Below are 15,277 nucleotides of genomic sequence, written 5' to 3' on the forward strand. Positions count from 1 at the left end.
AGTTGACCGAGAGAAAGTCGCTACTGCTACAAAACAAAATAAAAGTCACACCTTTAAAATATATTTTTTTAAGTGAAAGTAATATAGTGTATGAATGGATGTATATACTGTAACATTTGGGAAGAGGGGTTAATGCATCTGCCTCACAATATGAAGGTCTAGGGTTCGATCCTAAGCTCGGGATCTTCCTCTGTGGAGTTTGCATGTTCTCCACGTGAATGTGTGGATTACCTCCGGGTACTCCGGCTTCCTCCCACCTCCAAAGACATGCACCAGGGGATAGGTTGATTGGCAACACTAAATTGGCCCTAGTGTGTGAATGTTGTTTGTCTGTCTGTGTTGGCCCTGTGATGAGGTGGCGACTTGTCCAAGGTGTACCCCGCCTACCGCACAAATGCAGCAGAGATAGGCTCCAGCGACCCCAAAAGGGACAAGCGGTAGAAAATGGATGGATTGATATTTGGAAGGGTTGTAATCTTTTAATAGCTGTAAAGTAGAGGAGACACAGACATCAGCGTGGATCTACGGGAGCTTTATTTTTCAACTCACTTGTAAGCAAATGCGCCACAGCGTTAGTTCCGGCTATTTGCAGCCCTTTAAGACACTTGTGATTTAGGGCCATTTAAATAAACATTGATTGATTGATTGATTGATTGATTTCTTTGGAATCAAAATATTTACTTATTTGTATATACAGTATGTTTTTTTTGTTTTTATTTTTTATAAATGTCTGCAATGATAATGTCAATGAGGGATTTTTAATCACTGCTATGTTGAAAATGTTACTAATATTGATACTGTTCTTGATAACAAATTTTTGTTTGACTGCTTTTAGATTGTTTTGTATCATTTTTGTGTGTCCTCAATTGCTCTGTTTATTGCTATTCTGAATTTTGCTGGGTCGGGTTTGGTTTTGGAATTGGAATTGCATTATTATGGTATTGTTTTGTTGGACTAATTAATAAAAAGATTTTTTAAATATTCTCTTAATTTATACATTAGATCAGGAAAAAACACCGAGGCTATTTCATCCCCACAAGCCAGTGTTTTTCTCCCTGAAGAGCAGGGAAACCTGCAAAACAGGCTTGTAGGGATGAAATAGTCTGTGTTTTTTCCTGACCTAACGTATATTCCGCTCCACGGAATTGAGCAATGGATAACGGGTAAACCACAGAAACCTTGACTATATTCATAAATTACATATAGCCTATTATTTACGCATTATTGACTAGTGACGCACCGGAAATTAGGTTGTCCGTCTTAAATAGAAACCAAAACCAAATGTTGTAATGAAATACGCACTTTCGCTGGTGATTGCGTGACGTAGCACACCCAGAACTGACGGACAAATCACATACGGGTAGCATTCAGGTCGCATTGCGTTTAGACTGAAGTCACATTTGAAAAGATCAGATTTCAATCGGATTCAGGACTACTTCCGGATGTTCCCTGAATCTCAGGTTATACGATCAGATTTGAAGCACTTTGGAGCGTTTAGACTGGCTAAAAAAATGTGATCTGTGTCACTTCAGGGCAAAAAAAATTTGATTTGGTGTGCAGTGTAAACAGGGACATAGTTTATTACAACAAATCACGGTATGTGTTCAATAAATGTGACCTGTGACCCAATGTAGGCTCTGCCCCTACATTTAAAAACACCTGCTCTATTAGGGCTGCTACTCTTTTTGCAAAAAAAAAAAATGTTTCCAATAGACAGATAGATAGATTTTACTTTATTGATTCCTTCAGTAGAGCTCCCTCAGGAAAATAAAAATTCCAGCAGCAGTGTACAGAATTGAGATTGAATTTAATAAGTAAATAATGGGGGTATAAATGGAAACAAACAAAAAAAATATTACAATAAGAATAAAAAGCAACAATGACAAAAAAAATATAACAGTAAAATAAGAATATAACAAGAGAAACTAGGCATATGAGGCACTGACCTTTTTCACCACGCTGTCCAACGTCTCCGGGCGACTTATGTCAAAGCAAAGGAGGACTGCGTCCGCATCGGGATACGCTAACGGTCGCACATTGTCATAGTAAGCTGAACCTGAAAGTGACAAAAAAACACAGGGTTGACAAACAGTACAAAATGTCATGTACTTTTCTTCGCGTCACTTAGGACTTTTTTTCAATAGTCAAATGACGCACCATTAGCGGAAATCACTATGATTACATGTAATTATCATACACCACGAAGCGCTCAGCAAATGAGTGGGTGAAAGTCTTTAGAAATGAACAATGGACGCTCGTCCATTCCTTTAATAAACCCACAGAGGGATGAGTCTAATGAATGGCTCGCACAACCCGGTAGTTGACAATGGGTCAGGGTTCAATTCCAGCATGGTCGGCAACACTTTTGTGGCCAAACACAGAGCTTCAGCAGTTTGACAGGGAATTCCAATGACATTTCAAAATATGACGCTCTAGTCCAGGGGTGTCCAAACGTTTTCCACTGAGGGCCACAGACTAAAAAAAAAATCAAAGGATGAGGACAACACAATGGTTTTTTTAAGGAACAATTTGGCTCTGCTTTAGAATCAGCATTTGAATTTGTTCTTGTTATATTACACTTGTTTGCTCTTTTAAGGCATTTATGTTTAAGGGAAAATATTTAATAGTGTTATATTTTTTTGCGGGCCATTAAAAAAATAGCTCCGAGCCGCACTTTGGACACCCCTGCTATAGTCTAACATGGTTGTTCGGATCTAGAAAATACATTTTTTGCACGCTTTAATGACTTTTAAAAATTAAACAGGAAAACGCTCCAATAAATGCAACAGTGCAAACAAGTTGAACAAGTTAAACATTGTAAAATTATTTTATTGTATGATATCAATGTTTGTGCAGCCCTTTGAGACACTTGTGATTTAGGGCTATATAAATAAATATTGATTGATTGATTGAATGTTCCTAATTAATTTACGTATACAGCATATGTAGTTGTGGTTTATAGTTCCCCATTTTCTATATTTTCATCTTATCCATTTGGCCTTACTGGTATTTCAACAGTAAGGCCAAATGTTTCCAAACAGATGGTAGAGGATTTTCAAACTCGAGCTTCTCCTTGGCACTATTTCTAACAATGACTAAAGGCTGGGGCTACACTGTATTTGTTTACGTGTATGACATGCCGCCACGTGACTATCCTTTTTAGAAACCGCGTCCTGTGCAGTGGACATTTGTGTTTTGCAAAACACAATTTGATTTATAAACAACAAAAAATCACAAACAAATGTAAACTGCAAAGCTTGTTGCTCTCTGAGAACCATATCGCCAGGCAGTTACACTCTTTCAATTAATATGTTCGGGGACCAAATCTGGCGCCCGAGTTCAATGTGAAACTTGGGAGACAAACATTTTTTTGCTCCTATTGTATAAAGGAACTTGGACCACTGTAAACTCCTGTAAGCTCCTTGCATTGACATTTCAACATTGCTCACAAACATAGAACAGCGGGGCCAAACTGATTTTCATAATTGAGGCATTCCTCAATGCTCCCCTTGAAGTCTTCTCCTTTTTGCCTGTTACACATTTTTTTCCGTAATGTAATTTACTCGATGTAACGATAAGGTGATGCAGTCTGTAATCATTTGTTCAACTTCTTTAAACGAGGAGTGTTCCATTGTAGGTCCTCTCTTTTTTTGACAATTTAGTTGAACATCCCTGCGTTAGACATCCTGCGTTAGACATTTTTACCATACCGAACATTTCTGAATGCATGTACCATTACCCACCTCCCCAGTTATTTAACAGAAATGCCCATGCCCAATGTGTTTGTGTATCTTCCACATTTAGCCAGATTTGTGTTGCGCTCAAAGTGTGTCCCCTCAGCAAAACATGTTCATGCATGCATGTCGATGCATTTTTTTTTCTTTGATTATTGGCCTTCTGACTCAATAATGCCACTGAATTTCACACGTACACACATGCTATCTCACTTTCTTTTGTGTATTTGGGCATTTCGCGGGTTGCGGATCATGTCTTAGCATCCGCACCCCCAGAGGTTGATGATGATTCACTCATTAAGGGAGCGAGAAACACATGGATGCTTGTCTGACAAAGTCCCTGGCGGCGATGAAGCGACTTTTGACAGGGAGCAGCTGTGATCAAACTACAAGTTTCTTTGCATCATTGCATCCTTTGTTACTTTTTTGTCACACCAGAGTCAAAAAAAGAGATGCTTTCTCAAATAAAAGCCGGTCACTAAGTGAAATAATGTCATGTAGAGCAGTGGTCCCCAACCACCGGGCCGCAGAATAATTTTTTATAAACTTTTTTTTTTTTAATCAAATCAACATAAACAACACAATATACACTTACAAATAGTGCACCAACCACAAAAAACTCCCCTTTTCATGAAAAAAACATCCCTTTTTCATGACAAAGAAGAAAAAAAAAGGACACCGCCCCCCGGGCCGCGGGACAAATTATTAAGCGTTGACCGGTCCGCGGATACAAAAAGGTTGGGGACCACTGATGTAGAGGATCTGTGACTTTTGTTTTTGTAGTAGATGCTTGAGAACGCTGAACACTGCTGTCATGTCTATGAAGAGAATTTGTAGAGTCATTGCTTAAAAGAACAGGAGCACTCCTGTCATAGAGGCTCTCTGTATCGTGTTTTTGTAGGTAGTATATATTCTTAAAAACAGCAGAGACCCCCTGTCATATAGGATCTTTGACTCTTGTTTTTGTAGTACAGTATATTCTTAAAAACAGCAGAGCACTCCTGTCATAGAGGCTCTTTGACTCGTGTTTTTGTGGGTACTGTATATTCTTAAAAACAGCAGTGTCCTGTCAGAGGATCTTTGACTAATGTTTTTGTAGTACTGTATATTCTTAAAAACAGCAGAGCACTCCTGTCATAGAGGCTCTTTGACTCGTGTTTTTGTGGGTACTGTATATTCTTAAAAACAGCAGTGTCCTGTCAGAGGATCTTTGACTAATGTTTTTGTAGTACTGTATATTCTTAAAAACAGCAGAGCATTCCTGTCAGATGATCTTTAATTCGTGTTTTTGTAGGTATAGTACATTCTTAAAAAGAGCAGTGTCCTGTCATAGAGGACCTTTGATTAATGTTTTTGTAGTACTGTATATTCTTAAAAACAGCAGAGCACTACTGTCAGAGGATCTTTAATTCGTGTTTTTGTAGGTACAGTACATTCTTAAAAAGAGCAGTGTCCTGTCATAGAGCATCTTTGACTCGTGTATTTTTTTGTAATACAGTCTATTCATAAAAACAGCAGAGGGCTTCTGTCACAGAGGATCTTTGACTCGTGTTTTTGTAGTACAGGCTATTCTTAAAAACAGCAGAACGCTCCTGTCATGGAGGACCTTTTGAGTCGTGTTTTTGGTAGTACAGTATACTCTTAAAAACAGCACAGCACTACTGTCATAGATGCTCCTTGACTCAGGTTGTTATAGGTACTGCATATTCTTAAAAAACGCAGTGTCCTGTAATAGAGGATCTTTGACTCATGTATTTTTTGTAATACATTCTATTCATAAAAACAGCAGAGCGCTTCTGTCACAGAGGATCTTTGACTCGTGTTTTTGTAGTACAGTATGTTCTTTAAAACAGCAGCGCGCTCCTGTCAGAGGATCTTTAACATGTGTTTTTGTAGTACAGTATATTCTTAAAAAAACAACAGAGAGCCCCTGTCATACAGGAGCTTTGACCTGTGTTTTTGTTGTACAGTATATTGTTAAAAATAGCAAAGGGCTCGTATCAGGGAGGGTTTGCCTCGTGTTTTTATAGTACAGTATATTCTTAAAAACGGCAAAGAGCCACTGTCATACAGGATCTTTGACTTGTGTTTTTTTACTACAATGTATTCTTAAAAACAGCAGAGAGCTCCTGTCAAAAAGGATCTTTGAAGACTGTTTTCATAGCACGTCCTCAATAATAGTTGAGTTCTCCTCTCATAAGGGATCTTTTTTTTTTTAAGTTGGTTTATAACATTTTGGACACACAGTTGACAGAAATACATATCAAATGTTTTTTTTTTCCCACCCCAATATGAAAAATGAAAAAACAGACAAATAAGTACAGGCAAATATTGACATAAATAGAGCCATAAACAACTTCACTCCTGAATATCCCCAACACGGTGCAGCAATACCCAGAAGGCTCATCAATTATCTACCTTTCAATTACTTTTCAATCGGAGTTAAATTGTAGAGCGGTCTCTTTTACATATTTTAGGAAACCACCCCCATACTTCCTGAAACTTCACAGAACAACCGTTCAATGTCAATCTAAATTTCTCCAATTTAAAGAAATAAAGAATATCTCCAATCCAGCAGGTTTGGCAGGGAGGCGCTGCAGCCTTCCAATCTAACACAGCCAACAAAATAGTGAATGCCACCAGACTCTTTGGATTTGCTGAGAGAAGATGACAGAGGGACTACCCCCAAATAGTCTGCTTGGAGGATTCGGTTCAATCTTTTTCCCAATTACCAAAGACAAAGTATTAAAAATGTCAGTCCAATAACTACACAGGGAAGGACAGAGCGTAAACATATGTATTTTGTTAGCTGAAGACTGGACACGGATCACATATCAGTCTGATATTCCGTTATACATCCTAGCCAGTCGGACCTTGGCATAATAAGTACGATGTATTAGCTTGCGTTGGATAAGGCTGTGTCTAACACAAATAAAATACTTAGGAACTCTACCTAAGATCTCTGTCTCAGATACGGTCACTCTCCCAAAGTGACTTAAGGGAATTCAGAGACTCAGGGCGTAAAAGAAAAAAATGGATATAAATATGTGTAACCAGTCCTCAGAAACACATCTAAATGTCATAGAGCAATGGTCCCCAACCACCGGTCCAGGGACCGGTATAGGTCCGTGACGCATTTGCTACCGGGCTGGAGAGAAACATAAAATAATTTATATGGGACAACATTTTGAGTTTGAGTTCATTTGGAACATGCAAGCATACAACATGATACATCACAATTTCCAGTTTCTCTTTTCAACATGTTCAAAAATGGGTAGGAAGAAGAAGAGCTTATTTAATCCTACCCCTTTTCTTTTACATAATAGTTGCCAAAATTTTGGTTCACTTCCTGTTCTCAATTTATTCAAAATATACTCCATAAGTAATCACAATAAAAATAAATAAATAATACTCGATGAAGTAACTTACATTTCATATGGTGAGATGAGTAAGATTATTTTGAAAAAATTAACGGTTAGATGGATGAAATAAATTCAGAATGTTTGTTTATTTATATGTTTATCATGGTTCTTTTTCTTTGTACTTTGTAAACACTTTAAATTCGAAGAGTTTCTTGAAGTGGATCATATTAGTACATTGTTTGATTGCTTTGCTTAATCCATTCAATAATTTAATTTCACATACTGATATACTGAAGGTCTTAAGTGTTGTACGTGCGTACAAATGTTTTGGATTACATTTTTCTCTAAGATTCTTTTTCTCTTTTTTTGGTTGAGAGTAATTGTTGTATATTCTTTCGACTTAACTTTGGCCTGTCCTACCTGACCAGGGGTGTCGAATTTGTTTTCATTGAGGGCCACACCGCAGTCATGGCTGCCATTAGGGGGCCGCTTGTAACAGTAAATAATTAACGAATTTGCCTATGAATTTAAATATTTATTTTATTTTATTTTATTTATTTTTTTTTTACGTAAAGAGTAAAAAAAAATCTGCTGATTTTACCACTGTTTTTTTACAGAAAAAAACTGGCAAGCTTAGTTGCCAGTAAAATATTGTCCTGTAAATTGTTGTTTTTTATTATTATTATTATTATTTTTAATACATATCACTGTAAACTGAAAAACAGTACCACTGCTTAATTTTATTTTGGCAACTCTAATGCCTGTTTTTTACCATAATAAAATGTGGTACCATAAAATCATCAACCGTGGATTTAAAAAAAAAAAACTGACAGCTCAGTTGAGAGAATTTTACTGTAAAAAAACAAACATTTGCTGTTGTTTTTTCCAACTAAAAATGAATATGCTCTGAAAACAACTCCCTAAATGTTACGGTAAAATCTATTGGTCATTTTTATAGTGTACACTTTGATGGATAACTTCCTTTGAAATCATAAGTTAAGCAGATATTTAAGTATTTATTTGGATTTTGACCAACAACGTCAGATAATATATTTCTTGCAATATTGGACACTATCTTTTTTCCCTGTCAAAAAAAACAACCAATATCTTTAGTAAAAAAAGTAGAAAAAGAAAATATAAGGTATTTTATTGAAACATTATTTCCAGGCTTTTGCGGGCCATATAAAATGACGTGGAGGGCCACATTTAGCCCACGGGCCTCGAGTTTGACACCTGTGCACTAGACACACCGATGAGCTTGTTTATAGATGTACAATAAAACTCATGGGAGGTTGCCATTTGTTATAACTTTTTGACATGAAACAATGGACATTAATGAACATATCAGACAGAAAAGTGACAGATTGTATCCAAAGGCTGATTTCCACCTGCATCTCATTGCAAAGAAACACTAATTCAGGATTATAGTAAGCTGTATTTTTCATGCACTTATTCTTGCTGTATTTATCTGGCACAAGTGGAAAGCCGGTCCCTGAAAATAATGCCTACAATTAACCGGTCCGTGGTGCAAAAATTGTTGGAGACCACTGTCATAGAGGATCTTTGACTCGAGTTTTTTGTAGTAAATCCTTCAAAACATCAGTACCTTTCTTCCCTTTTCTGCTTCCATGTGGGACTGATTGGAGTGAAAGCCTTTAATGGACCCTTTGGAGTTGTAGGAACTGGTGAAAGGGGTCCTCTTCTAGACACACCTTAGTTCAAGGTTCCATGATGTCCACTAATCCATGTTCTGCACTAATGCATATTGATCTGGTTATTTTTTTTTCCCTATGCACTCTCGTCTGTGAAGTAGAACGGTCCCCCTCGAGGCCGAGATATGCTGCTTGTTGTAAAGGAGCGCCACAAAGAACCCCCGGTCCATCTGTCTCGGATCCTACATGGATTTAAAGAGCCTTTAGTGTTAGCCGCTGTTGAATAGTAGTGTCAGTGAACATTGGTGGAGTCTTGTCATTACTTATACATGATTTTTCTTTCTTTCCGCTAAAGTATGCTTTGTGTGCGTGTAGCTTAAACAAGTAGTTTTCTCTTATTTTTCATCTATTGTTCACATATTTGCTGGCCTACTTGTGAAATATATGTTTAAATTGTCAGGCATTACTACAGCACATGTTTTAATAATTATTTTTTTTGCTACGGTACAGAAGTGTACCGAGTTACCACAAGGAACACATTGAGTTGCGGACAGGAAGTAGTAGCTGCCTTGCGTCTACACCGTGAACAAACTACCTGGAGCCCAGCACGAGTCATGGCTTGCGATAGTGCCAAGGACAAGCCAGAGCTTGAAAAGCGTCTTAACCCATATTTTCCGGACTATAAGGGGCACCTAATTTTTTTTTTTTCTCAAAACTCGACATTGTAATGTATGGAATAATTCTGGTTTTGCTCACCGATCTTGAAGCAATTTTATTTGGTACATGGTGTAATGATAAGTGTGACCAGTAGATGGCAGTCAAACATGAGAGATACGTGGTAAAAGGTATGATGGCAATATCACTCAAGTGAACAACACCAACATTTTATATGTTCCATTGAAAGTATAGAACATTACACACGGGGCTCAAAAATCTATCAAAATGTTTTAGTACGACTTTGGTACTGTGGATTGTACTGTGCTTCCACATACGAGTATTATTATGGTGTGTGTATAAGGTAAAACATATCTGTTTTTGTGTTTCGCAATATTATGCAAAAGAAACTTTTCTTACCTTCTTGTACCTGCGGATCTGTATTTGAGATCTTCAAAAATACGGAAAAATTGTGCGCATTCGCCTTTGTAGTCCGTATCGAAGCCGTAGTCGATAGGCTACTTCCTTTTCTCTATCTTCTGGTTATGGGACATTCATCTTCCACTGTTGCCATTTCTAATATAAAGTAGTTTAAAGTTCTTACTTATAACTGTCAGTAAGCTCGCCATGAAAGCGCTAAAACATACCGGTGTAGTGAGTTTACATTATTCACCCAAGGAACTTTAGTTATTAGAGTTCCCGTCGGACGTTTTTTTACGGGACATGTTTCCGCATGAGAAGATATTGATTTAAGTAAAGTCTGAATGTCAAACAGTTAGCTCCATCTTTTGACACTTCTTCCACTCCCGTCCTTGCACGCTACACCGCTACAACAAAGATGACGGGGAGAAGACGCTGTCGAAGGTGAACCACGTAAATAAGACCACAAACAAAACAGCGCATCCGGAAGTGACTGTCAGAAAGTCAGTTGAAGATAATCTGTAACACATAATCTATGCAACATTTTGACCAAAGAACCACCATTACATGTTGCGTAGACCACAAGGAAGTGATGTCAATTTAGGAAAAAATAACAATATGACTACTTTAATGCGCCCTATAATCCGGTGCGCCTTTTATATGAAAAAAGATCGAACATGGACCATTCATCGGCAGTGCGCATTATAATCCGGTGCACACTATGGTCCGGAAAATAGGGTAAACGGACAAAGACAAGTGGATAGGACAAAGGCAGTGTGCCACCATTGTTCAGTAGAGACCAGAGCTACAGAACAGCTAAGACTGTACTGAACCATAATTAGGAATTACCGTTACACCCCAAGGTATTGTTATCTGTAAATCCTACATTTATCCACTGACTCCAACTAGGTGTGTCCCACTCATTTCTTCCCATTTTGCCCATTAATTTGTCACAGAATGTGAACCTATAGTTGCGCTAAGAGGAATCTAAAGTTTTAATGAGGCAGGATGCCTGGGCGAGCAACCTTTTAATGAGCCCTGCCGGGCAACATCTCTTGCCTCGGAAATGAAGGCCGGCATATTTATCTATTCTACATTTATGCTAAATCGTGTTAGCAATTTTCAACACTCTTATCTCCCTTTCTCACTCAGTCAGAGCTTGACTGAACATAAAAAAAAATGAAATGAAAGACATTTCTGTCGTCATTCAAGCTGTAGGATAACAGATAAGGGACAATCGGTCCGCCTGTTATATCTTTTCGTCTTCGTGATGCTCTGCATAATTCAACAGTGCGCGCTCGCACACCTTTAATCCTCCCTTATGACATCTTCCATCACAGCAACAGTAGTGCTCATTAATATTAAAGTCATGTTTGTCCTTTTTTAAAGTAATGTGGCGTTTTTCTTTTTAATGTAGACGACCTTTTGTGTTGAGATGCATCTTCAGCACTTTTGACTAAGCACTAGAGAACTCCAACTTCGCTGGTATGGTTTATTATTCAACAACGCCGTCTGCACGCAAACACACGCTGAGTGAGGCTAATTGCTTACCATACGCCTGTAAACAATCCAAGATGCCCCGCAGAGATGATGATGTTTTGCCTTTCCTTTGAAATTTCTGATTTCTTGTATCCCCCACTTGCCGAATGACCCAAAAAAAAACACCCATTTGATTGATACTCACCATATGTATTTGACTGAGTTATCTTTTAAAGCAGTGGTTCTTAACCTTGTTGGAGGTACCGAACCCCACCGGTTTCATGTGTGCATTCGTCGAAAAATAAAATGTCTTGTTTTTTTTTTCAAATTCAAGACAAAGTTGTATGTTTTTGATACCACTTTAGTATGTGGAACATATTCTATGTAACAAATACTTAATTTAGAGTTAATTGGACTCTAGGGGAACATACTCTAAGTAATGACGACTTAATTTAGAGTTATTTGGTTTGGGTTAGGGTTATAATAACGCCATGCCGAATAAGGCATTAATAAGTACTTAATAGTTAAGAGCCAATATGTTACTAATTTGCATGTTAATAAGCAACTAATTAATGGTGAATATGTTCCCCATAGGCTTCACGGTGGCAGAGGGGTTAGTGCGTCTGCCTCACAATACGAAGTTCCTGCAGTCCTGGGTTCAAATCCAGGCTCGGGATCTTTCTGTGTGGAGTTTGCATGTTCTCCCCGTGAATGCGTGGGTTCCCTCCGGGTACTCCGGCTTCCTCCCACTTCCAAAGACATGCACCTGGGGAAAGGTTGATTGGCAACACTAAATTGGTCCCTAGTGCGTGAATGTGAGTGTGAATGTTGTCTGTCTATCTGTGTTGGCCCTGCGATGAGGTGGCGACTTGTCCAGGGTGTACCCCGCCTTCCGCCCGATTGTAGCTGAGATAGGCGCCAGCGCCCCCCGCGACCCCAAAAGGGAATAAGCGGTAGAAAATGGATGGATGGATGTTCCCCATACTAAAATGTTACCATGTTTTTTTTACTGGTGCACAAAATGAACCTTGCATTAACATCACCTTGTTCAAACACCAAAACCAACAGTGCGTAAACTCACAACAAATTACACACCTGCAAATCAGTCAGCTGTTGCCGTATCCGTAATACGCCGCTAGGGAGAAGTTTTTATTTGCACGATGAGTCGGGTGTGTTTTGACCTTCGCCGAACCCCTGAGCCCGACTCACCGAACCCCTAGGGTTCAATCAAACCCCGGTTAAGAACCACTGTTCTAAAGGGACAATATAGAAATGAAACATGGTTCTACCCTAGAGTAGTCTGTCAAGCTTGTATTGCATTTCCGATTTGCTCTCCACTGAAAATGACAATGCTAATAATATTGTCAGAAAAAGATGGCAACACAAGTGAGTGTGATGGTGTTTGCATCGTCATGGTTTGGGGCTGCATGATTGCTTTCCGTAGTGGGGAGCTGCAGTTTATCTAGGCAAAATCTGGCCTGCCGGATGTTTGCCATTTTTTACATCGCAAACTTAGCCACGAATATGAGTCTGTTTTTTGAATTATCGTATGTCTTTAACCGTAGAAAGTATATAAATGGTTAGAATCTGCATTTTCAGTAGATCACAGCTGCTCTATCATTTTTTAAAATATATATTTATATATATGTGTGTGTGCGTGTGTATATATAATTTATATATATATATGTATATATATATTGTGTGTGTCTATACATATATACATACATGTATATATGTATGTATATATATATGCAGCAAAGGGTGGCTATTTTGAAGAAACTAGAACAAAAAACATGTTTTCAGTTACTTCACCTTTTTTGTTAAGTACATAACTCCACATGTGTTCATTCATAGCTTTGATACATCTACAATGTAAATAGTTATGAAAATAAAGAAAACACATTGAATGAGGAAAAGATGTGTGTAAATATTTTTTTATATATATATACACACACACAAACTGTATATATATTAAATTCCATCCATCCATTTTTTACCGCTCGGTCTGATCAAGGAGAAACACAAATTTCATGTATTATCACTATTAGGATGTCCCGATCCGATATGTGTCTGATATTAGCAAAAAATAACAAAACAAGTATTGGATTATATCGGCTTGCTTCTAAAATCAATGTTACAAGCATTCCAGCAGCGTGTTAAAAATATGCATGACTTGACAGCCAGTTAACGTCTAAATATGCTCAGATAAGCACACAATGTTGGTATATTTTTGTATTTTAGTAAAGTCGTTTACAAAAGGTAAACTAGGACCTGACAGCTACGCACACAGCCCAGACGTACGTAATAACCATCCTTAATTGTGTGAATGTTGTCTGTCTATTTGTGTTGGCCCTGCGATGAGGTGACGACTTGTCCAGGGTGTACACCGCCTTCCGCCCGATTGTAGCTGAGATAGGCACCAGCGCCCCCCGCGACCCCAAAGGGAATAAGCGGTAGAAAATGGATGGATGGAATTGAACAATTTTGCAGTCTAAAACCCATTTGTCAATATAAAGAAGAATTAAATAATTAATGTTGCATATTACTTACAGAGTATGCAGTAAGGCAGTAACAAATGTGTAACAAAAATTACCATTTCAAATTAAAAACTGCATAAGTCCGTTACTGATGATTAATGATAAATAAGGTAGTGGTTTTTATACTTATCAATGTTGTCTGTTTTAAGTCATTTCCTTTAAGCCTTTTTTAATTTGTGCTGATATCATATTGGATTAATATCAGTAGCAGCCAATATTCAAGGCTCCAATATCGATATTTCAGAAGTGAAAAAATTGTCTCAGGACACTCCGATGTACTATTACATTTCTGAAGCCGACCTTGATGGGTTTACATTGCCCAAAGTGTGAATACTTAGTGCGAGCACCATCGTTATCTGCACTGCCCAAATCCTCTTGGAATTCTCCGGAACTGCACAGGTAGTTATCGAAATCCTCTTCCACTCCTTCTTAATCACATCAGGGAGCTGGTGGATACTAGCCTAAGGCCCGATCCCAATGCACCCCCTCGCCCTACATTTTAACCCTATCCCTTTGTTTTGTGCATTCCAAATGAAGGTAGTGGTGTGCCAAGGGCCAGAGGAAATTTCCACAATTTCTGCAGAGGTTACATATTACATGTTATTTTGGAACGATAGTTTGTAATGTTAGCTAGCTAATCATGTTAGCTAACATTAGGAAAAAATATTAAACAGTAATACTAAAATACTAATACTTTAAAGCAGGGGTCCCCAAAATTTGGCCCAAGGGAGGTCCCAAGTTAAAAAAAAAAAAGATTTTTTTTATAAAAAATATTTATTATTATTTATTATTTATTTTCTACCGCTTGTTAGTCTCGGTGTCTCCTAGCCGTTCAGGCAAATCATATGCATTTTCCCATCGAGAACGTGACATTATAGCGCTCGGAACATACAGTCGAGGTTAATGTGGTTTATCCGTTATACAGGGCTCAATACCGGGGTAGAGCAGAATATACGTTAGGTCATGAAAAAACACAGAGGCTATTTCATCCCTTCAAGCCTGTTTCGCAGGTTTCCCTGCTCTTCAGGGGATTTCCTTGAAGAGCAGGGAAACCTGCAAAACAGGCTTGTAGGGATGAAATAGCCTCTGTGTTTTTTCCTGACCTAACGTGTGTGTGTGTGTGTATATATATATATATATTTATGTGTGTGTGTGTATATTTATATATACATGTGTGTGTGTGTGTGGATATGTATATATGTGTGTGTGTATATATACATATATACAACTATAAATGTATATATACAACTATATATATGTGTATATATGTAAATAAATATATGTGTGTACATGTGTGTGTGTGTGTATGTATATATGTATGTATGTGTGTGTGTGTGTGTATATATATACAACTACATATGTATATATATACAACTATATATGTATATAAATGTGTATATGTATATATATATGTGTGTGTGTGTATATACATGTACGTA

The 15,277-nt window shown here is 37.8% G+C and overlaps 1 protein-coding gene across 1 annotated transcript in view; it reads right to left on the reverse strand.

The window, feature by feature from the left end:
- LOC133558342 (rho-related GTP-binding protein RhoN-like) overlaps nucleotides 1-15,277 on the reverse strand; it is a 55,915-nt gene that overhangs the window by 12,824 nt on the left and 27,814 nt on the right. The window contains exon 3 of the mRNA XM_061909644.1: nucleotides 1,947-2,056. Within this exon, the coding sequence (XP_061765628.1) occupies nucleotides 1,947-2,056 (110 nt within the window). The remainder of the gene's footprint in view (nucleotides 1-1,946; nucleotides 2,057-15,277) is intronic.

This window comes from Nerophis ophidion, linkage group LG08 (genome assembly GCF_033978795.1).
Source record: "Nerophis ophidion isolate RoL-2023_Sa linkage group LG08, RoL_Noph_v1.0, whole genome shotgun sequence".
In the NCBI taxonomy this organism is placed as follows: domain Eukaryota; kingdom Metazoa; phylum Chordata; class Actinopteri; order Syngnathiformes; family Syngnathidae; genus Nerophis; species Nerophis ophidion.